Source organism: Ornithorhynchus anatinus, chromosome 6 (genome assembly GCF_004115215.2).
Source record: "Ornithorhynchus anatinus isolate Pmale09 chromosome 6, mOrnAna1.pri.v4, whole genome shotgun sequence".
NCBI lineage: Eukaryota > Metazoa > Chordata > Mammalia > Monotremata > Ornithorhynchidae > Ornithorhynchus > Ornithorhynchus anatinus.
This window is the reverse complement of record NC_041733.1, coordinates 21,620,379-21,646,778: the sequence shown is the minus strand read 5'-3', so window position 1 is coordinate 21,646,778 and position 26,400 is coordinate 21,620,379. Positions and strand designations below refer to the sequence as shown.

Here is a 26,400-nt window from a genome sequence, read left to right as displayed (position 1 = left end):
AACCTGGGGCTCCCCTGTCCTTCGGTTTCCCTAACTGCACCTCCTGGCCCCCACAGATTGAAACTGAGACAGGAAAGAAGACGCTCAGCAACCTGGAGAAGATCCTGGAGGATTACAAGGCCATCCGTCACGAGAACGCGGGGCTCCTGGGCCGGATCCGGGAGACGTGAGGCTGGGGGAGCGGCAGGACCCCCGGGTCCCAGCCCGGAGCTGGCAGAGAGCAGGCTGCTCAGTGGACGGAGGACACCAGAGGAACAGAGTCGGAGCGCGGGGCCCGGAAGGCCGCCCCTCCTCCCTTCCGAGCACAGCTTGGGCCCCACCAGTCCCTGTCTCGGGGTGGGGGTCGGCTGCTGCAGTGCTGAATCCGGCCAGTTGTCTCCCCCTCCCCCTTCCCCCCCATTGTCCTTTCCGAGCTCTCTTTTGGGGCCGAGGGGGCCTCCTCAGAGGTTAAGAAGAAGGTGGGGGAGCATACCGAGCCAGCCCCCGCTTCCCTCGGGGTGGAGGGCAGAGGGAGTCCCGGCCGGTCTCCTCTCGTCAGACTTCACCTCCACCTCCCCGCTCCCCTCCACGTCGTCTCACCGTCTCCCCGCCACAGCTCAGCCAGGATGCTGAGCTAGCTTTTGTTGTCCGTGAGACACGGGCATCCCCGGGGCGACTCCTTTTGGCTCCGTTTGGATCCCTTTCTTCCTTCTGGCCGTTTTCTCCCCCCAACTCAGACTGAACACCCCCCACCCCGGCCCAAAACACAGGAATCCCCTGGGTGTTTCCTGGAAACCACAGTTTATTGCTGTCAGACAGTTCTTTATCTCAGGGGGGCGCAGACCCCCAATAAATCACAGTTTCGTTTTGCAACACGAGCCGCGTCACGGGGGCCGGGCACGGCACGGGGTTCATCTCTTGGGGTGGCAGAGGCCGGGGAGAGGGAGGTGGCGATGCCAAGCCCCGGCCCCTGCCCTCCCTTCAGTTCTGAGTGCTGTCCCCTGGCGAGGACCGCTGGCGGCAGCAGGGGCCCCGGGCTGAGCCCGCTACCTGAGGGCGGAAAGGGGAGAAAAAGCAGAGGAGGGAAGGGATTTTCTGCTGTCCGGCGGGAGCTGGGGCAGAGCAGGAGGAGGCCTGCTCTCCCGGGCGGCTGCCCCCTCACCGGCCAGCTCGGCCGCCGCGGTGGCCCTGGGCTCCCGAAAGCCGGCGGAAGGGCAAAGGAGCCAGCCTGCGGCCGAGGAGGGGCACTCAGCTGGAAGCCAGGGGCAGTGGTAGCCAGGATTCGGCCAGGGCCAATTGGGCATAAGGCAGCAGTCGCTTGACATCGTGATCCCTGCAGGGACAGATGTGTGGGGGGGGGGGGTACCCCTCCTCAGCAGCCACAGACTCAAGTCCTGCCCTGCCCCCTGCTCCCCCACCCCCCTTTCGGTCAGTCGGTGGGAAATCCGGGAGGCGGAGATGTCTGTCGATTGGAAATGGAAGACGGAAGGAATGTGGCCCAGTGGATAGAGCAGGGGGCCTGGAGTCAGAGGACCCGGGTTCTGATCCCAGCTCCGCCGCGTGCTGGCTGTGTGACCTCGGGCAAGACATTTCACTCCTCTATGCCGCAGCTTCCTCATCTGTAAAAGGGGGATTCAATACGGGTTCTCCCTCCGCATTAGACTGGGAGCCCCAGGTGGGTCAGCGGCTGGTTCCGACCGGATTGTCTTGTATCTACTCCAGCACTTAGTACGTGTTTAACCGATACCACCGTTATTACTATTAGAGGGGCTTCGGGGAAGAGCGTAGCCCATTTCTCAGTCAGGGAGGGGAGAACCTTAGAGGGTCGTCTTCTCCAACTCGGAGCGGGAAGACGTCAGAGGGAGGTTAGAGGCTAGGGAGGACGCGGCCGCCGTAAGCTTGGTTTGGCCCACTCTGTTCCCGACCCGCTGGGATGGATGACGTTCCTCTTCTCCGTCCCCTCTTCGGCTTACGACCCCTGAGCTGTCTGCAGGGCTGGTTTTCGCCCCTTAAAAGCCGCAAGTCTGGCCGGGTCAGGGTTGGTGACGGTACCTGCTGGGTCTCTGGCTCCTTTTCCTTCGGTACTCAACCTCGTCCACTGTCCACACTGCACCCTTCTCGTTTTCCACCCTCACAAAGCACTTGTGCAGGCTGAGGTTGTGGCGGATGGCGTTCTGAAAGGAGGGGGAGAGATGGAGGTCTCGGCGAGGACCAGCTCTGGGGAAAATAAGGCTCGAGGAGCTACGAGAAGCAGCGTGGCTAAGTGAATAGATCACGGGCCTGGGAGTCACAAGGACCTGGGTTCTAATCCCGGCTCTGCCGCGTGTCTGCTGTTCACCCCGGGGAAATTGCCCCTCGAGCATCCTGTCTGGGGTGAAATTTGCCATCCTGAGCCCCATCGATGGAGCCTGTCTTTGGCTTGCTTGCCCCCCTGACCGTTTTTGCATTTTCGGTCTAGTCTGGATGTATTTTTCCAGAGAAAAGGGGATATCTGTGTGACCACCCAGCTTTGGGATTTAGTGGGGTCCAGAATGTTTCCCTGGTTATTCTGTACACGCAGGGCGGGACCACGGGAACTGGCGGAGAGCCCCTTAGGACCACCGTGAGCCCATTTGCTTTCCCACTGCCTGGCTCGGACCAGGCTTGAGCCTCCTAGCTCCCGGCCTTGAGCTGCTCCTCCAGCACACTGCCGCCTCCCCTTCTGGGCCACACTGGTTCTCCCTCCTCAGTAGTTCTGAGTGGAATCCTGACCCTCTCTCCCCTTTCCAAGCCCCTACCTTCCACGTCGCCGGCTGGTTTCTGAAATACGCAAACATCCTGGTGAACCAATGGTAGATCTCGTTGAGTGTCCGTTGCTTCTCGGGTGCCTCCAAGATGGCCTGGTGGGACCCAGTGAGGTCAAGGGATTGTCTGTTCACCAACTCCCCTGGTCTCAGAAGCCTTTTCTTTGGCTAATTAGTAGTCTGGGGGCTCCCAAGGGCTAGTGTCCCCAAAGGGGCTGCCAGCGGAATGACCAAGGATGGGGAAGAAGGGAGAGGTGGAGGATAGTCTGGAAGGGGTTATCAGGAATGAGAGCCAACAGCCTCGACCGTCCCCTACCCCCTCTGCCCACTCTTTGCTCCGCGCCGGGCAGTACTCACCCATCTGATGAGGGTAGCGTAGGTGAAAGGTGGCCGCATGTTGTTGAATTTGAAATACTCCATGTTGTGGAGGATGTCTGAGAAGAGAGGAAGAATCTTTACAGACAAATATCCCCACACGCCTACTGGGGGAGAAGAACTGGGAAAGGAGTAGAGAGTGGTCGCTATTGTGGCGGTGCAGGGTGTCAGGCCTTGGGGCCTGCAAGAGTTTTTTTTCTTTCCTGTTTTTAATCTTTAAGTGTGGTATTTGTTAAGCACTTACTATGTGTCAAACTCTGTTCTAAGTACTGGGGTAGATACAAGTTAATTAGATTGGACACAGTCCCTGTCCCGCACGGGTCTGAACAGATTGAAATTCTCTGCACGGTCGTGGGCCTGGCCTGACTAGGACAGAAGGCAAACCCTGAAGAACACATTTCCGGGGATGTTGTGATGAGGGGTGCTGCACTTGCAGATCCACGTTGGCTCGATAGCAAACTGTTCCCTCCAGTCTTAAATCAGGAGGGTGAGGGGAGGAGGGGCTATGGGAAGGGAGAGCTCAGCTTGCGCTGGTCGTCTTATGGCCCGGCTAGAGATTCTGGATTTATGGGGCCAATCTCGCATTTTGTACCTTTCTCAGGGGGTTACTGGGGTAAAGGCCGGAGAAGCAGCGTGGCGAAGTGGAAAGAGCATGGGCTTTGGAGTCAGGGTTCATGAGTTCGAATCCCAGCTCTGCCACTTGTCGGCTGTGTGACTGTGGGCAAGTCACTTAACTTCTCTGTGCCTCAGTTCCCTCATCTGTAAAATGGGGATTAAGACTGTGAGCCCCACGTGGGACAACCTGATTCCCCTATGTCTACTCCAGCGCTTAGAACAGTGCTCGGCACATAGTAAGCGCTTAACAAATACCAACATTATTATTATTATTATTATTAGAATTGCTTGTACTTTGGCTGGGAATGGAGGTCTCTGGAGCCCACACAACCACACGAGAGTTCCACACTGTGTTTTGGGTCCTCTTATCTGGATCCTGGCCCAGGTGTGGGTTTGCCTCGAGCAGCGCCCTCGAAGGGGAAGTTGGAAAGAATTGGAGCCTAGGAGTCGTGACAGCAAAGAAAGGGCAAGAGGGGAAACAACCATCCACCACCAAAAAAAAAAAAAAAAAAAAGCCATGTAGAACTAAGATGTGAAAACATCCAGTGCCAGTGTTTAGATCAGTGCTTGGCACATAAAAAGTGCTTAAAAAATGCCATCCTTATTATTATAAAAAGTTTCAGCCTCCCTGCCCTTTTAATGCTGAAAAAGTGTCTCTTCTTGGGTATTTCCACAGAAAAATGGGAACCCCCTGGCTTTCCTCCCTTGTTGTGGTGTGGGGCAGGGGAGAGAAGCGGCTAAACCCAGTCAGTATACTTGACAGCGTCTCGGGGACTTTTGTCTTTTGATAGTAAGGTTCTTTTTCATATGGCATTTGTTGGGTGCTTACTATGTGTCGAACACCGTTCTAAGTGCAAGTTGATTAGGTCGGACACAGACTCTGTCCTACATGGGGCTCGTGGTCTACGGAGGAGGAAGAACAGATGATGAATCCCCATTTTATAGTTGAGGAAACTGAGACACAGAGAAGTTAAGTGACTTGCCCAAGGTCACACAGCAAACAAGCGGCAGAGCCGGGATTAGAACGGAGATCCTCTGATTCTCGGGCCCGTGCTCTTTCCATCAGGACCCGCTGCCCTGGAGGGCAGGCCTAGGCCTACCAACCATCCATGCCTACCAACCAACCTATGTCTACCAACTTTATTGTATCGTTCTCTCCCAACCATTCGGCACAGTGCTGTGCACACAGGAAGTGCTCAGTAATTACTGTTGATTGACAGCTTCATCAGCTCTCCATCACTCTTGGGATGTGGGAGATACCTGGGGGCCTCTGGCTCTCTGTTGGCCAGTGTCCACGGACAAGGCTATATCCCATCCCGAAACCAGTTGACCCAGAGCACGGTATATTTGTTGTTAGCTGGCACTCCCCCAAGCGCTTAGTACACTGCTTTGCACTCGGTAAGCGCTCGATAAATACGATCGAATGAATGAATGAACGCAGTGGCCAAGAAACAGAGTAGGTTGGCTTGAATAGAGAGCAAATGGAGCTTGGGTGGAAGGATTCCTGGCGCCGTGGCTTTGTCTGGGTGCTTGGACATTTACTTGTCTTGTCTGGCTTCCCTGTCTGAGACTGTAAGCTTGATGTGGGCGGGGAATGTGTCTGTTTCTTGTTATATTGTACTTAGTACAGTGCTTTGCACACAGTAAGTGCTCAGTAAATGCGATCGAATGAATGAAAGGTAAATCAGTGATCTGTCCCACCTACTTCACGGATGTTGAAAGGATGAATGAAAGTATTGGTCCCCAGGATCATGCTGTTATATGGTGTGTGTGTGTGTGTGTGAGTATTAGTCTTCTCTAAGGTGACACCTCCCCATGAATTGATGGGCCTTAAAGTAGTAAGTGTGAGGCCTCACCTGGACACATGCTGACTCCATGGCTGCTCCAAAGATGCCTTCTCATGGCGAACAGGCTGTCTGGGCTTTCCTTGGAGCTAGGCCAGGCTGTGGCCAAACTAGGACTTAAGGTTCCGGGCAGACAGCCGTTGGGTTTCTCTGTGGAGATCTGAGGAGGAGAGAGAGAGAGAGAGTGACGTGTTCTTAAGGAGACTAAAGGAGAAGAGAATTTCCCTTGAAGAGAAACCAGCTGGGTGCTAAGAACTGAGAGTCTCTGGAGGTCGGGAGCCTGCTGGTGCCAGGGTAAGGGGACAGTGCAACCTGGCAGGGGTAAGGGCACCCCCTCGAGTACCCCTGGTCTTGATCTTGGGGCTGATCGAAGAGCCCAGGGGAGGGAACTTTGGCAAACGGGACCTTCTGGGTAGTGAGGAGGATGATGTTACCACCTCCTCACTGCCCAGTCGCAGTGAAGTGCGGGGCAGTGAGTGCTGGGAGGTGGCCGCTGGGCAAGGGGCGGTGGGTGACTCACAGACGAGGGCAGCTTGGGCAGGGAGAGCTTCCCGGTGAGATGAGCTTGCATCGCGCTGAGCTTCTCCTTCTCCAGGACCAGCTGTGGGGACAGAGGAGCCGGCCATGAGGACTGAGTTGCCCACACCTCTCTCCTCTCCTCAGCTCACCCCTCCTTGGTAATGGGCCCCGCCAAGGGAGAGGGGAAGGGAAAAGGAGACGTGGGGTCTCTGGCGTCTGAAAGAGCCCCTCCGACTACCAACGGCGCCACCCTCTAGGGGAAGGCTCTGTCGGTTGGGACAGGGCTCTGGCCGCTCTCTGAGCCCTGGAGGCCACGGAGAGGGCAGAGGGATCTAGGGAGGTGGTCGACCAGGCTTCCCCTTACCTGCTGCTCCAGGCTCTGCACCACCTCCTTCTGTACGAGGCACTGAGCTCGGCCCTTCTCGTCCATCCGATGATCTGTGTGGAAGTGTCTGGGGACAAGCACGGGAAGGACAGGATATTTTGGCGTAGGCCTTCCCCTACCCCTGACCCTCAGTCAACTGACTTCCTCATTAATAGAGCTTTAAGAGTTTCCACACCTTGAAAGAGAGAGAGGGGAGGGGAGAATGGAGAGGAATCCCCGAGCACAGCCAGAGGCAGGCGTTTCTGGTCGTTTGGCTCAACTACTGGACACACTGTCCTGTTTCTCTTCCAACTGCAAGACAAGCAGCGTGGCCCAATGGGTAGAACACGGACCTGGGAGTCAGAGGGACTTGGATTCTAATCCTGCCTCTGCCACTTGTCTGCTGTGAGGCCTTGGGCAAGTCATTTTACTTCGCTGTGCCTCAGTTACCTCATCTATAAAATGGGGATTAAGAATGCGAGGCCCAAGCGGGACAGGGGTTGTGCCCAACCTGATTAGCTTGTACCTACCCCAGAGCTTAGTACACTGCCTGGCACAAAGTGTTTAACAATTACCCGCTGAGCTCTTGTTAAATCCTGGTTTAGCCGAGCTCAAGGCTAGTATCTGTGAAGCTGAGTGTCCCCGAATGGGAAGAGGATTCAGTCCTGTGACTTTCCTAGCCTTTTCTAGTAACTCTCAGACCCTTCCCTAGCCTCTTAGCTCTTTGGCTGTTAGTTCCTTAAAGGTAGTGAGGCTGTCTCTTTTTTTGTTCTTTTGATATTCCTGATAGTGTCCATTATGATGCTTTGCGCGCAGCATCTCAATCCATAATGTCGAATGCTAATAATAATGATGACGGTCTTTGATAAGCATTTACTATGTGCTAAGTACTGTACTAAGTACAGGTGCAGATATAAGACAATCGGGTTGGTCACAATCCCGGGATTCCAGATGGTACTCACTGGCTAAGTAAGGGGGAGAACGGATATTGAAGCCCCATTTTACAAAGGAGGAAACTGAGGCACAGAGAAGTAAAGTAGTTGACCTAAGATCCCACAGCAGGTCAGTTGCGGAGCAGGTCCTCTGACTCTCAGGCCCGTGTTCTTTCGGGTCATGCTGCTTCTCGATGACTGACAGCACTTCCTGGAAAAGTCTAGAAGCTCACAGGCACCCACAGGGACACTCACTTCAGGAATTCCTTCGATTCTTCGAAGACCTTCTCACAGCCCGGCCACCTGCACGCACCATTGGCCAAAAGCGGGTGAGAGCCGTCTGGGCTGGACGGGGCAGCACTAGGGAGAAGAGGAGACAAGAGGTTTTCAGTAGAGACACTGCAGTACCCTGGGTACCTTCCCCGTGAGCGTGCCCTTGGCCGTTCCCTGGATCGCCACGTCCGTCGCTCAATCGATCGGTGGTATTTACTGAACGCTTACTGTGTGTAAAATCACTGTACTAAGCGCGTTTGGGAGAGTATAATACAGTAGAGTCGGTAGACACATTCCCTGCCCACAAAGAGCACCATAATCACCAAGGCCCAGACGGGAGACAGCGATTCTGTCAGAGGCCTTTGTTGCCAGCTTTCTTTTCTGCAATCCCCAAACGGACACTCTCCCCGTCTCCCACCTCGTCCTTGGATTCAGGGGTGAGGGTGCAGGCCAACGGAGCTTGTCGCATCTGGGGGTCAGACACCCCGATACTGACCTCTCTTTCTTGAGAGCGGGTCTGGGAGCGGCTGTGTCACCGGGGCTGTGACAGCGGATGGCTGGAAAGCGGACCCGGCCCTCCCCGGCTCCGGGGGAAGGGACGGCGCAGAGGTAGTTGGTCAGTGTGTTGGTTGGCTCTTTGGGCACCCATTCCAAGCTAGCCAGGTTGATTCCTGCAAGGAGGATGGAAGAGAAGATTAGGAGGAAGTGCCGGCACCTTGGAGAGGTGGGCTCTGTGGAGTGGGGCAGAGTTAGGCTTCTCTGCTGCTGCTGCTGCTGCTTCTCTGTCCATATCCTCTCTTTCCTCCCCGCCTCCCCGGGGACCCTGCCCTCCGATCTCCAGCCCTAGAAGTGGCCAATCCAGAGGGAAAGTATAAAGATTCCCATGCCTCCTCCAGTACAGTTCGCTACTGACCTTGACAGACCCGCTCGGCATGACATGCTTCCTTCCTAAATCTCCACTCCCTATCTCCAAGGCAAGAACCTTTTCCTCCCCCAGCCCCCGCTCCTCCTCTCACTTCCGCCCCATGGATTCCCCCATCTTGCTCCTTTGACTTCTTCGGTATTTGGCTCTCCGGTCTAGGGGTGTGATTCTCGCTTCGAGTGATAGAGGTTCCGGGTTCAAATCCCAGATGAGCCCTATTTTTAGAGAAACAGAATGGCGTAGTGGATAGAGCACAGGCTTGGGAGTCAGGAGGTCATGGGTTCTAACCCCGGCTCTGCCACTTGTCTGCTGTGTGGCCTTGGACAAGTCATTCCACTTTTCCGTGCCTCATTTATCTCATCATTAAAATGGGGATTGAGACCGTGAGCCCCACGTGGGATAGGGACTGATTTGCCTGTATCCACCTCAGCACTTAGTACAGTGCCTGACATATAGTAAGCCTTTAACAAATAGCATGATTATTTGACCAGCTACTAAATTTGCTCCCTTTCCACTCCCCCATACCGCTCCCTCTTAAGTTCTCACTGCCCCAAGGGAGCCCTCCGGGACCCGCTAGGGAGATGGAGATGGGCGGTCCTGGTAAGGATCCCAAACCCCCTCGACCTCGGTGCCTAAAGGCCGCCCCCCACCTCCCATGCATTCTTATCCATCCCTGAAGCCGACGGCTGTCCTCTGGGTCTGATCCAGCACTGGGGTATCTTCGTCCTCCGGGAAATGGCCAGTAGGACCCCGTGTAAAGGGTAGCAACAGGCCTGGACTGCAGTTGGGGGCGACTTCTATCACCCCATGATTACCGTGAGAGAGGCTGTGCAGCTGGGCCGGGCGGGCTTTCAGGGAGAAGACCCCGGTGGGCGGCGGCACGTTGAGCAGAGATGGGCTGCTCAGCGGCGTCACGTGCAGGAATGGGGTGCGCCCGCGGTTTTCTATGGAGAGCTGTCGAGGGAGAGAGGGGGCTGGCTTCAGTGAGGTGAGTGGCGGGGGAGTGGGCTGGGCGTTGGACAGGCAGCCCGGCACCCGTACCTGTTGTACGAACTGCTGCTTGTCCTGGAGCAGGGCCTGCAGGTGGGGCGATGTGCTGAGGCGGCCTGGCGGCGGCGTCACCATCATGATGGGGAATGCCGGCAACTGTGGGGAGACGGGGTGGGGGGCGAGGGCTGAATCTCTGATTCTAATCACGGCCTGGGCTGGAGAGGCTGAGACCCACCTCCCTCATTAAGAGCAAGAGGCCGAGGAAATACTAGGCTTTGGAGGGGAATGGCTCAGTTTGCTATTAGCACCTGAATATGCAGACAGAGCCCCAGTCTCTTTTCTCTCGGTTCCTTTGAATCTGAGCCCTTTTATTATTATTATTAATATTAAGTGCTTATTGTATGTCAAGCACTCTTCTAAGCTCTGGGAGAGATACAAGTTAAATGAGAAGCGACATGGCCTAGTAGAAAGAGCATAGGCCTGGGAGTTGGAGGACCAGTGTACGCTCACTGTGGGCAGGGAATGTCTGTTTATTGTTATATTGTTCTTCCCAAGCGCTTAGTACATAAATATGATTGGCCAATCCCGACTCTGCCGCTTTTCTGCCGGGACCTTGGGCAAGTTACTTAACTTCTCTGGGCCTCAGTAAAATGAGGATAAGAAGGTGAGCGCTATGTGCGATGGGAACTGTGTCCAACCCAATTATCTTCTATTTATCCCAGCGCTTAAGCAGTACTTGGCATATAGTAAACGTTAAATAAATACCATGACCACCCCCCACCAAAAAACCAGGTCAGACACAGTCCCTGCCGCACAAGGGGCTGGATTCTAATTCTGGGTCCCCCGCTTGTCTGCCGTGTGACCTTGGGCAAGTCACTTCACTTCTCTTTGCCTGTTACCTCATCCGTAAAATGGGGATTGAGACCACGAGCCCCATGTGGGACAGCGACTGTGTCCAACCCGATTTGCTGGTATCCACCCCATTGCTTAGTATAGTGCCTGGCAGAAAAGAAGCGCTTAAAGACCATTATTATTATTATAATTATTATGACCGAGTCACATATATATCTTCAGAATGGCCAAGTGAGAAGGGCAGGAGCCTTGAAGGTGCCTCCCCGACTGAGAGAGAGGCTAGTCTTCCCCTACCCGGGCTTGAGGGGCTGGCGCCCATCCCAGGACCCCAGAGCGGGAGGACAGGTGTTGGGGCTCAGATTCACCCAGCACAGACAGGGGAATTCTGCCTGCTTAAAAGATCTGCATAAGAAATAGACACAGCCTGAAAGTCAGAAACCACTTCCTCTGTTCAGAATCTCCTAGAGTGATTCAGACGAACACTCCATAAGAACTATGACACCACTTCTTCCCCCACCCCAAATACATTGCATTTAAAGGTCAGTGGCTGCCTGTACCCTGAAGCCACCTTACCCCAACCCTTTGACTGAGCCACAGCCGCCCCCCGCCCCCCCGCCCCCAAACCACCACCCCGAAGGGAGCCCTACCGACGGCTGTGGTTGAGGTGACGAAGCCGTTGCGGTGGCATACCGAGGGTTGAGTAGAGCTTCTTGGCTGTGGAATCCGCTGACCCCCCGGGCCACCGGCTCTGCGCCCTTCGACACGGGGCCGGCCGCGCTCTTGGCATTGGGCAAGAGGCTGGAGGAAGAAGACTTGTTCAGCTTGGGGCTTGGCATCAGATCCTCAGATTGGCTGGGGAGAGAACGGACATGGACACGCAGTCTTCCTTAGGATGCGGGCACGTTCCTAGATGTAGTAAGTTCACACCTCTCTAGAACACATCACCCATAGCAAGAGGCGTCGACCTTTAGGATGCGAGGCCGTCATAGAGTCGCGCCTCGCTTTCAGACCTGTGACACGGATGCGGATCCTTTCACCGGTGCACAAATCCACCTACACGTGTGCCCTTGTGCACACACACGCTTAAACACACACACACACACGCACGCACCTTCAACGAGGGCAAACCCCGCTCACTGTTCACGGCCCTAAAAAGAGCCAGACATCTGCTGGAGCTGCATCTGCAGTGAATCACAGCCTAAGTGGCCAGAGCCTGGGAAGACTGAGCGAAGGAAGACGGGTGACCCTTGAGAGGCCTTCAACGTCAGACTCTGGTTCCTAGAAGCGGCTGGATTCCCGTTAGACCGAATCCAGGTAGACCTTGACAACTTAACAACTGCCAACTTGCCAGAACTCCCCCTTCCGGCCCGAGGAGAGCGAGTGTGGCGACTAGTTCAAGCTTAGACGAAGGAACGAAACCCCAAAAGCCGAAGGAAGTTTCCTCTTTGTACGTGTGGGGGCGTGCGAGCGTCGGTACTTTGTTGTCTGGGTCTGGCGGGTCGTTTCCATTTGCTTTAGGTCGCAGATGGTGTTTACACTTCTTATCCGAGGCCTTATCTCTCCCACCCAGGCCCTGGGACTCTGGCTTTCTGGGGAGAACCAGTCACTGAAAGTCACAGTGTAAAGCGAAGTCAACTCCAGCCACCTAGCTCAGGGTTTACCCTCTCTTCTCCAGCCGATATAATCTGTTTACCCGCCCGTACGTTCATTTTTCCCCAGAGAGCCATTGCTCGCGCTCTGCTCCCTGTCTGGAATGTTTTCTCACCACCTCCTTCTCAAACCACTTCCAGACTTCTTCAAGATCTGGTCACAGATCCACCTCCTCTCTGCGGATTTCTCAGATTAACCCCATCTTCCTCTTGATCTTTCCAATGGATAAGCTGGTTGAGCGGAGACTTTTCCCGAATCCTCTTGGTTGAGAATCTTGGTAACCTTCTTCCACCTCAGTGCTTGAGAGGGCTTTGCCAAAGGCTGTTTTTCAGAAGCCCATGCGGGCATACCGCTATCACCAGAAAGGATGAATTAACCACCCCTCCGCACCCGCGTGCTCATGGTAGGGTTGAGGGATATTCAAAATGGATGGATGAGAGATGCAACCTCAGCAGCCTGACCCTGGGCCACAGATTCCACGTTCCAGCCTTGGCTAGAACGTTTGGAAGAAGGGATCGGGACATTGAATGGAAGCTGTGACCTCTAGGTAGAACAACTCTTCAGAGGGGAAGGGTGGGAACAAAGAGCATGAGCAAAGACAAAGAAGATGTCCAGTGACCTAGGTCTCGAGTTGAACGTTCATGTGACTCTAAGTGGGGATAGATTGACACCATGGCAGAGAGAGGTTGGAAATGACTTTGAATTCAACTTGGAAAAGGCCAGTGGGATCATTTATCTCTTTAGACATTGGGATTCATTAATGGGAGGCTGCAAAGGTCCAGAGTTTGGGGAGTGTGTAAGACTTTGGGTTTTCTTCACCTAATACCGGGATCCGGGATAATAATAATAACGACGTTGGCATTTGTTAAGCACTTACTATGTGCCGGGCACGGTACTAAGCACTGGGGTGGATACAAGCAACAAATCGAACTGGACACGGTCCCCGTCCCACGTGGGGCTCACCGTCTCAGTCCCCATTTTATGAGATGAGGTAACTGAGGAGCAGAGAAGTGAGGTGACTTGCCCAAGGTCACACAGCAGACAAGTGGTGGATCCAGGAGCTAGAATCCAGGACCTTCTGACTCCCAGGTCTGTGCTCTATCCACTACACCATATTGGGATCTTGGATTGTGTGTTTATACTGCCCAGTCTCAAAGGCTGGCCCCTAAATCCCAACCTAGATTGTAAGCTCGGTGTGGACAGGGAATGTGTCCACCAACTCTATTACAGTGCACTCTCCCAAGTGTTTAGTACAGTGCTCTGCACATAGTAAGTCCTCAATAAGTGATTGCAGCTGTATCTTTGCTCCTACTGGGCATGGCTAAGAATCTTGCACTCCTTTTGACTGTGGACACTATGTAAAGATGGCAGCTGATTTGGTCAAGCCTTAGAGTGTCTTAAAAATGTAGATATCCGGAAGCAAGGCTGGTTACCCGTGCTTCTGGGGATAGGCTGGGCTTTTTGACTCTTTATTCCAACTTAGTGTTCAAAAACTGTGGCCTGGAGCAAGCTATAGCCAGTTAGATCAACTCTTGGAAAAGATTGAGAAAAAAAGAATGTAGAAGGGAATCAAAAAAGAAAATGAGAAAATATTAAGGTGTTCTGGAAAAAATAGATTTGCTATTAAGAAGTGCTACCTAGACAGCAAAAGATGCATATTAAATCAAAATGTCTAAACACAGGGTGTCCTTGTAGAGAGAGGCAAGGCTCAGAATTTCAAATATGGAGAACTGTCTGTCAGCCTCTCAGTGACTTCTTTCAGGAGGTCCGAAAGTGTCATCCTGATCAGACCACTGTCCCCAGCCTATTCAGGCCCCGGTGGGACCAGGGCAGTGAAAGTCCAGTGACTTGCTCCCCTTCCACCTACCTTTCTCTCTCCCAAACTACCAGAGAGTAGTTTGAGCCAATTGTCAAGCTTCCTCATGATTCCCCTGCTCAGAGAACTACAGTAGATTCCAGTCCCGATCATCACAAATCAGAACTCCTAACCCTAGACTTCAAGTCTCTCTATCATCTACTCCCTCTTTCCCACCCAGTTATTCAGTCAGTCCATCGTATTTATTGAGTTCTTACTGTGTGCAGAGCACTGTACTAAGCACTCCAGTACAATATAACGGTCACATTCCCTGCCCATAACGAGTTTACAGCCTAGACGGGGCAAACAGATATTATGATAAATTATAGAGCTGTGGGGCTGGGAAGGGGGTCGAATAAAGGGAGCAAGTCACGGTGAGGATTTGAGGTGGAGGAGAGTAATTGTCTGCTCTCATCTTTCCCACATTTATTCATTCAATTGCATTTATTGAGCGCTCACTGTTTGCAGAGTACTGTACTAAGCACTTGAGAGAGGACAGTACAACAATAAACATACGTTTTATGCTCTCTTCTCCAGGTAACATAACTGTTTCCCAGCCCATATGCTCATCTTTTCCCAGAGAGCCACTGCTCATGCTATTTTTCCTGTCTGGAAGTTCTCTCATCAGCTCTTTCTCAAACCACTTCCTTCCAAACTTATTCAAGACTCTGTCACAGGTCCACCTCCTCGATGAGGATTTTTCAGATCAACCCCATTTAAGTAGCTCCTGCTCCCCCTTATCCCTTGTTTACCTCTGTCAAATTGTGTACACATGAACTGGTCCCCACCTAAATTTACAGTATTTTAGCTTTTGTTCTGCCTATCTCCTCCCCCTCCTCTCTGGATTTCTCACATCCCCTCCTTCCGTCTATCACTTTCCACCCCCGATCCTCCCATTTTTGCTTTGGTCTTCACCTATCTTCTCTTCTCCCCTCTCTGTTGCCCAACTCCTACTCCATTCCTGTCCTGTTCTTTCCTCATACCCCCTCTTCCACTTAGCTTTATCTTTCCATCTGCTATTCACTCAGCCCCCACGTCTCCGGCCTCTGATTTCCCTTCTCTCAGTTTCCTGACTTCTGCCTTCTCTCCTCCCTGACCCCCATCACCTTTCTCCAAAGCCCCCATCAATCCTTCCTCTTTCCCCCACCTCTCTTAATCCATCACTCCTGTGCTTTCTTCGATCATATACTCTCCAACACACACAGGTACATTAAAAGCCCCATATTCTCACTCCTTTAACTGTGTTCGGCGATATCGAAATGGTGGCTCTAACCTGGGCAGCCACCATTTTGGTTAAGGAAACCCGGGGAATGCTGGAATTCTATTTCTTAAAGGATTCCTTTTGACCACATCCCAGTATTAGACATGGACTATCTAGATATAATGATAATAACAACAAGTGGGGTATTTAAGTGCTTACTATATGTCAAGCACTGTACTAGGCACCGGGGTAGATTCAAGATAATCGGATAGGACACAGTCCATCTTCCACGTGGGCCTTTCAGTTTTAATCCCCATTTTGCAGATGAGGTAACTGAGGTACAGATAGGTTTAGTGATTTGCCCAGGTCACACGGAAGATAAATGACAGAGCTGGGATTAGAACCCATGGCCTCCGATTCCCAGGCCCATGCTCCTTCCATTAGGCGATGCTCCTTCTCCTTTCCCAGCAACTGCCGTCTCTGAATGGGTCAGAGGCCATTTTAGGGGTCAGTAGGAGACCGCTATTGTAGGATAGAAAGGGGCTGTCTCTGTCCTGTCTGTGTCCCTAGGATGAGCTCAAGGAAGCCCCCAAAACCCTTCCCCGGGATTACCGTCAGGACCCAGTTGTCTCCACTTTCTTGCGGGTCAAGTCCCTGAGCAAAAGTGGCGTGGGAATGGGACTCTACATAGGGTACCACCTTCCCAGAGATAGGGTTACCTCAATCCAGGGGTGTCCACTGGATTTTTCATAGGCAGTGGTCTTTAAATCTAATATTTTGGCAATTACATCATTTTTATGCTCAATACCTCTTGCTACTTGTGATTTTTGTCTCTTTCTATGATTAATATTTGTGTTGCGCCTATCTACCTCACTTGAGGTGGGAGATTATAGGGCTTTCTTATATATAATTCTCACAGCATCTAGGATAGTGTTTTGCACATAGTGAGAGCTAAACAAGCACACTGTTTTTTGTGGGATAAGTGACCACTTTTTCTCACTGGCTCTTCTGCTTGCAAATCTACCTGCCTATCATCTGTTAAAAGAGTTTAAGGATGCATTCCTGTAGATAATACTTTTAGCTCATGATTAATGGAAGTCTCTCCATGGAGTTGCCGTAGGTTAAAGCTGTATTCGAAGTTTAAAATCAATCCCTTGAGAAACAGTGTGGCCTAGAGAAGCAGCGTGGCTCAGTGGAAAGAGCCTGGGCTTTGGAGTCAGAAGGTCATGGGGTCTAATCCCGGCTCCGCCTCTTGTCTGCTGTGTGACCTTGGGCAAGTCACTTAACTTCTCTGTGCCTCAGTTGCCTCATCTGTAAAATGGGGATTAAGACTGTGAGCCCCACGTGGGACATCCTGATTCCCCTGTGTCTACCCCAGCGCTTAGAACAGTGCTCGGCACATAGTAAGCGCTTAACAAATACCAACATTATTATTATTATTATTATTAATGGAAAGAGCACAGGCCTGGGAGTCGGAGGACCTAGGTTCTACTCCTGGCTTTGTCTGCTGTGCGATCTTGGTTAAGCCATTTAACTTCTCAGTTTTCTCATCTGTAAAATTCGGATTTAATAACTGTTCTCCCTCTTACTTAGACCGCGAGCACCACGTGGGGCAGGGACTGTGCTCGACCGGACTATAATAATGATGGTATTTGTTAAGCTCTTACTAGCACTGTTCTAAGCGCTGGGGTAGATACAAGGTATTCAGGTTGCCCCATGTGGGGCTCACCGTCTTAATCCCCATTTTACAGATGAGGTAACTGAGGCCCAGAGAAGTGAAGTGACTTGCCCAAGGTCACACAGCAGACAAGAGGTGGAGCCAGGATTAGACCCCATGACCTTCTGACTCCCAGACCTGTGCTCTATCCACTACGCCATGCTATTTCAGCATCTACCCCAGCCCTTTGTATGTAGCTTGGCACATATTACACCCTTAACAGACGCCATCATCATTGTCCTCTAAGGCTCTGCTTTCCTTAAAGGAAGACATGAGGATACCATCCTCAAGTTAATTCTCAGGAAACACACGGATAAATTATCCATATCTTACTTCTGTTGCACGGACACCTCTCTTACCCAACTGACTATAGTTCAGTCTGGGAGAACAGCTACAGACTGACTTAGATAAAAAATAATCTCTCAGGGGACCGCTCGATTAGTTTGGGCTTTCCGTGATTCTTAATGCGATAGAGCATGGGCCTGGGAGCCAGAGGACCTGAGTTCTAATCCCGGCTCTGGCACTCGTCTGTTGTGTGACCTTGGGCAAGTCGCTTCACTTCTCTGCACCTCAGTTACCTCATCTGTAAAATGGGAATTGAGATGGTGAGCCCCATATGGGACAGGGACTGTGTCCAACCCAATTTGCTGGTATCCACCCCAGTGCTTAGATCGGTGCCCAGCCTATAGTAAGCACTTAACAAATACCACAGTTATTATTCTCTGTGCCTCAGTTACCTTATCCGTAAAATGAGGATTAAGACTGTGAACCCCATGTGGTACAGGGACTGTGTCCAACCCAAATATCTTGTTTCTACTTCAGCTCTTAGAACAGTGCTTGTCACATAGCAAGCGCTTAACAAATGCCATTATTATTATTATCAATGGGGCTTTTAATCAAATCTCCAATCATTTCTAAATCTAGTACTACGAGGATGAGATTAGGTTCTGTTAGTTGGGGCAGTGGAAATCGGGGGAGTCTCCCACCCCTGGACACAGTTGCTCCTGCCCTGGTCCCTGCAGAGAGATTGTGAAGGAAGACAAAGGGGTTGCCCTCAGAGGAACTCCATGTGGATGGGAGATCTGAGACAATCAATCAACCGTATTTATTGAGTGCTCACTATGGGCCCAGCACTGTACTAAACGCTGGGGAGACAGCTACCCTGTTCTCCCCCTTGCAGTAGAAATCCCAAGTTCCTTCATGTCTCAAAGTATTAAAACAATAACATCAGCCCTTAGTGCTTATTCTCCTTTCATCAGTAAAAGAAGCAGCATGGTCTAGGGCTAGAGCCTGGGCCTGGGAGTCAGAAGGACCTGGGTTCTAATCCTGGTTCCGCCAGATGTCTGCTGTGTGACCTTGGGCAAATCATTTCACTTCACTGTACTTTAGTTACCTCATCTGTAAAGTGGGGCTCATGTCCAGCCCAATTTGCTTGTATCCACCCCAGTGCTTAGTACAATGCCTGGCACATAGTAAGCGCTTAACAAATACTATAATAATTATGATTATTATTGTAAGGGTTAGGTAAGCAGGTTGTAAGGATTATGTTTTGGTTTTATTGATGGAGAAACTGTCTACTCTATGATCATGTAGAAGGTGGAGATTTGAGGACTTCCAACTCCTCAGCCAACCAATGCTTCTACTGGCTCCTTACTAGAGCGCGTAGGTAGGTAATAGGAAAGTCAGAGGATGGCTTTTGGGCCAATTACCTGGAAAATGTGTGAGATCTCAAAAATCTACTTTCCTCTTTGGCTTTGTGGAAACATTTCTCAGAATCATCTTTCGTGGCTAGCACCAGGGTCTGGGAGCTAAGGGCTGTTTTTGTCGTGTGACCCTGGACCAGTCACTACCTTACTCTTTCTCCACCTACCAGATGGGGTTTTGAACTTCTCAGAAGTCAGACATAAGATTAATTCCATTGCCTTTCAGAAAGCCCTGGCTGGCCAGGGGCTGGGTTTGCAATCAGAGTTCAAGGCTCTAGACAGTTGTCTCCCCCTCTAGACTGTAAGCTTGTTGCGGGCAGGGAATGTGTCTGCTGATTTTTTTGTACTGTACTCTATTGTACTCTGTATTGTATTGTAGTCCGTCTCGCATAGGGCTCACAATCTAAGATGATCACGAGTTCTTCTGAAAATACGCCTTCCTCTCATCAGAATCTGGGCCTTCAGGAGTCCTCTGGGCCCCACATTCCAGGAGGATGGTGAAATGTCTTTTACCTTAATAACAGAAACATTCATTTCCCCTCCCACAGCAGCCCGGCCACCAGAATATGCTCTGATTCACAGGAACTCCTCGACTACACAGAATTTACAGAATGAGTAGGGACCCAAAGATAGGTATTGTCTCTGTTTCACTCTTTATCCCATTTTACTCCTTTCTTAAATTCTGAGCAATCTGAGTGCAAGATCCTTGAGAAGCAGCATGGCCTAGGGAAAATAGCATGGGCCTAGGAGTCACTGGACCTGCATTCTAATCCTGGCATCTGACACTTCTCTGTTGTGTGACCTTGGGCAGGTCACGTAACTTCTCTGGGCTTCAGTTACCTCAACTATAAAATGGGGATTAAGACTATGAGCTCCATGTGGGGCACGGAGTGTGTTCAACCTGATTATCTTCTATCAACCCCACAGCTTAGTATAGCAACTTGGCAAGCGCTTAACAAATCCCATTTTTTATAAAAAAGACCCAGTTACTGGAGTTGGGATTATTCTTTCTTATTGGTAATATGGTCAGTTACTTTTCAGTGAGAATGAAATAATAGTTGATGCCTCAGGGCTGGAACCTTGGGCCTCCTGTCATGTCTGGTAGGCAAATTGGGTGTGGAGTGGTAGTCCATTGAAAACGCAGCCCATTCTGGGTTTTCTCCTTGGCCTATAGTGTTGGAAGTTTCTGTCAAGTTGGCACTTTCTGCCTTAATACTGAATTTATTTTTTACTAGTGTTTGGTCTTATGGATTTTGGGGCTCTGAAATGCTTTCCACACATCATTAAATCAAATGAAAAATACATTCAACCTAAATGAAAGTGACGAGGCAGGGAACAACTGGGTTCTTCCTTCAGCCTAGACTCTTGTCCCAGAATTTCCAGGACCTCTTTCTAGAAGAGTTTGGAATTGCAAGCTTGAGTTCTTGGCACCTCCCCAAGCAGCTCTAGGTTTCCTCATCCATACTTCCTACCCTGCTCCTTAGGAGGATTTCACAGGGGGGAAAAAAGGATGTGATCTCATCCTCCCCCTCTAGCCTGCAAGGTCACTGTGGGCAGGGAACGTGTCAACCGACTCTGTTGTATTGTACTCTCCCAAGCTCTTAGTTCAGAGTCTGTACACAGTAAGCACTCAATAAGTACCACTGATTGATTAGCGGTAGAAGGGCAAAAGAGTGAAGACTTCCACAAGAGGGGTACACAGAAGGAGGCCTGGGTTGGGAGACTCACCTCCTTTGACCAGGGTTTCTCATGGAGCAGAGTCTGGGGAGAAGCGGGAAATGCAAATAAAGACCAGCGCTTTTCAGGAAAGGTACACCTTGCTTTTTTTTTAAATGGAACAGCAGGAGATTTAAGACAAATGGTCTCTTTCCAAAAACTTCTTTGCCTCAGGGATTACCAATCGATGAGAAACAGGAGGGTGCCTTTATATTGCACTCTCCCAAACGCTTAGTACAGTATTCTGCACTCTTTAAGTGTTCAGTAGACACTATCGACTGATTGATTGGGGGTGGGGAGCAAGAGAATGAAGAATTTCAGAAGAGGGATACACAAAAACATGCCTGGGGTAGGAGACTCACCCCCTTTGGCTCAGGTATAGGAATGTACATTCACATCTTCTTAAGGGAAAGAAAAGGAACTCCTTGGAACGGAAAAATTGGTGAAAAGATTTTGAACGAGTCGCTTAAGGAACTATGAGGTGAGAAACTCTGGTCTCCAATTCTTCTGTAACCATTCCTCAAGTGAAATGGAGGAACGGTTCTCTATGAAAACTAAGGGGCCCAGTATTAAGTGCTCTTCAAGCCCAGGGATCTGTAGAAGAATTTCCTATTGTTTATTCTAAAGATGGTTCTTCTCCATTAAGGCCAAGACACGTTAGTGGGTGTAGACCCGACTGTGTGTGCGTGCCCATCTTACATGGGGACAGAGTTTTCTCCTCGACTTCCATGGGTCAGGACTCTATTCCCTCCTTCTCCCTCTGAAAACCCATCTTTGGAAAGTCATAGGGTGGAAATCTGAGGCTGCATTTTCATATTCACTAGCAGCATTTTATCCACTGCTGATTGTTTCTGTATATTTCTACTAGTGTTTGGTCTTATGGATTTTGGGGCTCTGAATTGCTTTCCACACATCGTTAAAAATGAAATCAAACGAAAAATACGTTCAACCTAAAAAAAAAAAGGCCCGCAAGTCGATCAACTGTTTAATCTCCATCTTGTGACACAATGATTGGGCCAGCTTCATTACTTCTTGCTCTCCTTTGGAGGCCCCACACCCCACCTCACCCCACCCGACGGATTTTGGAGAGGAAGGACCGCCTCAAGACGAGTTTGTTTTCAGTCACTGTTTTTGCATTACTCTGTTTCTCAGAATTGTCAGGTGGGGTAAGCATCAGACCCTGCCCCTACTTTATCGCCACTTTCTGCCTCCATTTCCTGGAGGCGGGTCTCTTTCCCATACGCGCTGGTGGTAGGCATTATCGGGGCCCCATCTCCGCCACTGGTACAGAGGCCGGCGCTTGCGCCAGCCCCAAACTTTCCGCTGCGTCATTGGCGGTGAAGGTGCTTGGCGTCAATTGAAAGGAAAAACAAGCACCCGGTTTCATTCCGAAAACCGATGGACCCCCCCCCACCGACCCCGTCAACTGCCCGCTCGGGGCGGTCCCCTGCTGGAACTTTGAAGTTCCATGGGGACCCAGAATTCTAGAGAAGCGTGAGGCCTGCCAGGAAATAATGATTCCCCACCCACCGCCAAGACTCACAGTTCCCGAAGGCTGCAGTCTTCGGTCTTCTTGACTGTAGACTCTAGGCTCACTGTGGGCAGGGAACATGTCTGCCAATGCTGTTGTATTGTACTCTCCCAAATGCTTAGTACAGCATTTCGCACACAGTAACCTCTTAATAAATGCCATTGGTTGATTTTTGGAGTCTAGAACCAACATTCCTGCTACAGTCGCCATTATGACCCAAAATAGATAGGATACTAGCTTCTCCCAACCAACTTCTTGGCAACAGCAGCTCTTCTCAACCCAGCAGTTTGGTTAGGTTTTCTTGACAATCTGCTGTGACTGAATAGCTTTTCTGCCAAGATTAGCTTCTTCCTTTTTCGAAGACATCTTAAGGGATCATTGGGCCTTAGTGAAACAAGTGTAAGTCTGGGAGACCTAGATTTTAGGTCCAGGACTGCCATTTTCCTGATGGGTCACTTTGGGCAAGTCCTTTAACCTCTCAGTGCCTCCTCTGTAAAATGGGGATAATAATTCCTGACTCACCCTACATCACGGGGTTGTTGTGAGGATAAATTAAGGTAAATTAAAAGTGCTTCGGAAAAAATCAAAAAAGCACCATACAAATTAAGGTACTATAATGTCTTTGTTTAGGTCAATATTATTCCCAGATCAACTAGCTCACCCTCCACAGGTTTAACCATTACCAACTGTCCCTTAGATCTTCCCTTGCCAACCCATTTCCATATATACATTAGCCCTATGATGAGCTTAAAGGGATGCAGTTGCCGTTCTGTTACTGAGATATTCCCAAACCAGACTGGGGATAAAGTCTATACAGCACAATTTACAGGATCAGACGGTGGTTTGGGGAAGGCCTTTTTGACCTTAGGAATCTTATGAGACGAAGAACTTTTCACAATACCTGGCATCCTCTTGTTCACAAGATCATTCAGCTCACGTGATTATGCCCTGCCTTACCCCAATCCAGGAGCTCCAGGCAGAATGGATTGATTCTAATATCCTTCCCTGATGCATATTTGTTTAACCAGAAACCAGTCATTGCTTCCCAGGATCGATTTACTGAGAGACTAATTTGCCTTTTCCTTTAGGGTCTCTTCTCCAACACCTACTCTAGATTATCAATTCATTGACATAGTGTCAATCTTAGCATGGAGAGTCTCCCTTGACTCAGTCCATTAGCCAAACTCCATTCATTCATTGAGACCTTAGTGTGGGCAAAACACTGTAGTAAGCTCTTAAGAAACTACAATATTACAAGAAACAGTCACGTTCCCTACCCACAACGTAGAGAGGGAGACAGATATTAATATAAATAAATAAATAAACCTGCACCTTCAACCTTTCCTTCTCATGTTTCCCTTCCCCCTCCCACTCCTATCCTCCCAAGAATGGGAGTCGTGCCTGGGTATTCTTGATTCTCTACTAAAAGCAATGAGTAGTGATAAGAGTTAAGAAAGTCAGCGTTTGGAGGTCGACTCTAGAAAAAGAATGACATATTCTTGGCCTGGAAGCCTTAAGCAGGAAGATGTACTCACCCTCTTTAGTAGGAAAACTCCAAACTTGGGTCTTCATCAACCACATGACTCTGACCTTCCACTGGCCCTTTTTTTCCAGTTATCCACCTCAGTCAGAGACTGTCATTGTTTTACTTGGTTGTTTGGCAAGGGGCAAGTCTCTCTAGAGGGAGGTATTCCCAGTGGCCTTTCATAAGTCAGTGTGTATGCCTGAACACTGAGAATATTAGTGCCCCAGGGTCTCTTCAAAAGATCATAAGACAGCCTCATATGAACTTACTATATCTGTCTAAGCATGGAAAGGGACCGTGATAAAAATGAGTGATAAATTAAATTGACAAAAGTATTGTCCAGTCATTTTAGGGGGCTTGAACTACTATATCCATGTTTGTGCATATTCAAAATGTAAATTCCAAGCTGTATTGGCTTGGTTTAATGCACAGAAATACATTACCACATACTTGTTTATGTGTGTACTATGTGTGAACAAAAGGTTTAGGGAGTAGATGCAAATTGGAATGATACTAATCCTTTCTATGTTAAGCAAAAACAATGAAGTCTCCCCACCTGTAACTCTAAAACAGCAAAACCCTAAAACCAAAAAAGCATCTAAAAGGAAGAAAAGAGTCCCTGCCTCTCTTGTCACTGTAGAATGGCAGCTCAGAGAGCAGGAAGTACATTTTAGACACATATGGAACAGAGCCAGTGCAACGTAGGTACTCAACGATTATTCTACATTTGCCGTAGTTCCTGCACCTTTCTTGATTTTGTGCATTTGAACAGGCCTACCAAAACCTGAATATGAGCATAGGTTTGAGTCTGGGTAAAGAGAAGTTTTCGGGAGTTGATTAGAATGGTGCCTACAAGAAACGATCATGATGAGGAAAAGTTAACTGCTGCAAGATGGCCGGGCCTCGGTCCTGAAACCTCAGGATTTCAGACTGTGAGCCCCTTGTAGGACGGGGACTGTGTCCGACCTAATTGACCTGTACCTATCCCAGCACTTACAACAGTGTTTGACACATAACGCTTAACAAATACCATAAAAAAATTGAAAGAAAAGAGAGACTTAGAACCTTTGCTAAGGATTCGATTCTAGTGCTAGTGGTTCGCACAGGGTCACTCTCATTCTCTGCCGGTCGTGCTCCCACTGGAGCCTGGGATGTGACTAGTGAAAATGAGCAGGACCCGTTAACTGCCAAAGTGACTGCAAAATGGCGCTCTCTCTTCTCCCTCTCCCTTCTGCGTCGCCCTTACTTGCTCCCTTCATTATCCCCCCTCTCAGCCCTACGGCTCTTAGGTACATATATGTAATTTATAGCACAAGATGGCACGACTCTATTATGTATTATATAATATATACACATGTAATTATAACTAAATTCTATATTACAAATTATTTATTTATATTAATGTCTGTCTCCCCCTTTAGGTTGTAAGGGGGTTGTAAGGTTCTCACTGTGGGAAAAGAATGTGTCTGCTTATTGTACTGTTGTACTCTCACAATCGCTTGGTACAATGCTCTGCACACAGTAAGTGATCAAACAATACCATTGATGGACTGATTGATTGATTGACTGATTGGATAGACTTCACCACTAATGACAGAGCCCCAGCAGGTATTTGCCTCTTTCCGGAATGGGCCAAGATTTCTGATTTCCCAGGTCTTCTGGTTTCCAGAGTCAATCAATCAATCACTTGTATTTACTGAATACTCAGCATATGCAGGGTACTGTGCTAAGCATTTTAGGAGAGTACAATATGACAGAATTAGAGCACATATTCCTTGCCCATAATGAGCTTAAAGTCCAGAGTGGGAGACAGGCATTAATATAAATAAATAATGCAAAATATATAATTTAATTATACTTGTAAGATATAATATGTAAATATATTGTACAATATATAATAGTCATGCTATTTTATGCTATTTCCACTGGGTCAGAGTGGGGTTACCAAATAGTATATATTATTCCATTAATATATGGGGGACACTGGAATACCTGCACTGGTAGGGAGTCTCCTTGGGCATTTGCAAGGTGAGCAAGTTCTGATGTGACTTTTATCCACATATAATGCCAGACCACCACTCTCTCCACCTCTGAAGCATTACTAAGGTCACATTTCCTCCAAGAGGCCTTCCCCAATCAAAGCCTCTTTTCCCCAGTTCACTCTCCCGTCTCCGTCATCTTTTCACCTCGATCTGTGACCTTTGGACACTTGATATTGTCCCCAACCCCCCAGCACTTATGTACATACCTATAAATTATATGTTATAAATTATTTATTCATATTAATGTCCGTCTTCCCATCTACTGTAAGGTTGTTATGGGCAGGGAACGTGTCTGCTAATTCTGTTGTACTGTACTCTCCCAAGTGTTTTGCATAGTGCTCTGCAGGTAGTAAGTGCTCAATAAATATGATTGATTCATTGATTGATCCACAGGACTGCTCAGAAACGTCCTCCTCTTTCCAGTCACCCCCTGTCCTTCCATTATGGTCAAAGCCTCCTCCTTGATCCAAGTTAATGCTTCAGGAACCTACCATGATAAGTAATTCCCCTTTCTCAACAATCAATTGATTAGCAAAACCCATCCTTTCAAATTAAGAATTGTTAAAGAGTCCTGTCATTAAGAAGAGGGTAATCAGCATCTTTTTAAAAAGGAAATGGCATATTCTGGTTTTTTTAAAACCAAGAAATAAATCCGAGACCAATGGAGTCAGCTTAAAAGCCTTCATTATAAGCTGAATCTGCTCCCATGACAGATCTCTGCTTGCCCATTTAATAAAGTTATGTGGAGTTTTTCTCTCACCGGAGGGTTTGCGAAGGGTCAGCTGAGAGAACAAGAGTGATCATTTCAACTGCTATAAAAGCCTTCAGCTAAGGTGCATAAGACACAACCCCCAAGGACCAGATAAATCATAAATTCCCCCCAAAGAAAGGGAAACCTTGACTGGGGAAGACTTACCCTAGGGCCTCTTCTCCAGGTCTGGAAAAGTCTCACTCAGTCGGAAGGTGTTCTAAAGGAAGAAAAGGAGCTGGGGGGGGGGGGGGGCAAACTCAC

At 49.5% G+C, this 26,400-nt stretch overlaps 2 protein-coding genes across 4 annotated transcripts in view; one reads left to right on the top strand and one right to left on the bottom strand.

Moving 5' to 3' along the window:
• Positions 1–852, top strand: part of CCDC22 (coiled-coil domain containing 22) — a 6,581-nt gene extending 5,729 nt beyond the window's left edge. For both annotated transcript variants that reach the window (XM_029067077.2, XM_029067078.2), the window contains one exon: positions 57–852. In XM_029067077.2, coding sequence (XP_028922910.1) covers positions 57–170 — 114 coding nt within the window. In that variant the 3' untranslated portion in view covers positions 171–852. The remainder of the gene's footprint in view (positions 1–56) is intronic.
• Positions 762–26,400, bottom strand: FOXP3 (forkhead box P3). 2 transcript variants are annotated; one of them, XM_039912391.1, is made up of 13 exons: positions 26,305–26,400; positions 11,096–11,300; positions 9,648–9,752; positions 9,422–9,560; positions 8,181–8,355; positions 7,667–7,771; positions 6,480–6,567; positions 6,117–6,197; positions 5,609–5,756; positions 3,120–3,196; positions 2,757–2,858; positions 2,032–2,153; positions 762–1,312 (listed from the first exon to the last, which is right to left on the bottom strand). In XM_039912391.1, exons 2-13 carry the CDS (start codon positions 11,282–11,284, stop codon positions 1,228–1,230), a joined length of 1,416 nt encoding a protein of 471 aa, XP_039768325.1. In that variant the 5' UTR covers positions 11,285–11,300; positions 26,305–26,400; the 3' UTR covers positions 762–1,227. The 2 variants fall into 2 exon arrangements, with proteins under 2 accessions (XP_039768325.1, XP_039768326.1); XM_039912392.1 differs by lacking the exon at positions 762–1,312 and adding an exon at positions 1,561–1,598.

What these genes read in the sequence shown, in the direction of transcription:
- FOXP3 (XM_039912391.1), bottom strand. Translation starts at nt 11,284, where the DNA reads ATGCCAAGCCCCAAGCTGAACAAGTCTTCTTCCTCCAGCCTCTTGCCC. An exon ending in AGCAGCAGTTCGTACAACAG is followed by an intron (nt 9,561 to 9,647) that starts GTACGGGTGCCG and finishes CTCCCTCGACAG; the next exon opens with CTCTCCATAGAAAACCGCGG. An exon ending in GAATCGAAGGAATTCCTGAA is followed by an intron (nt 6,568 to 7,666) that starts GTGAGTGTCCCT and finishes GCTTGTCCCCAG; the next exon opens with ACACTTCCACACAGATCATC.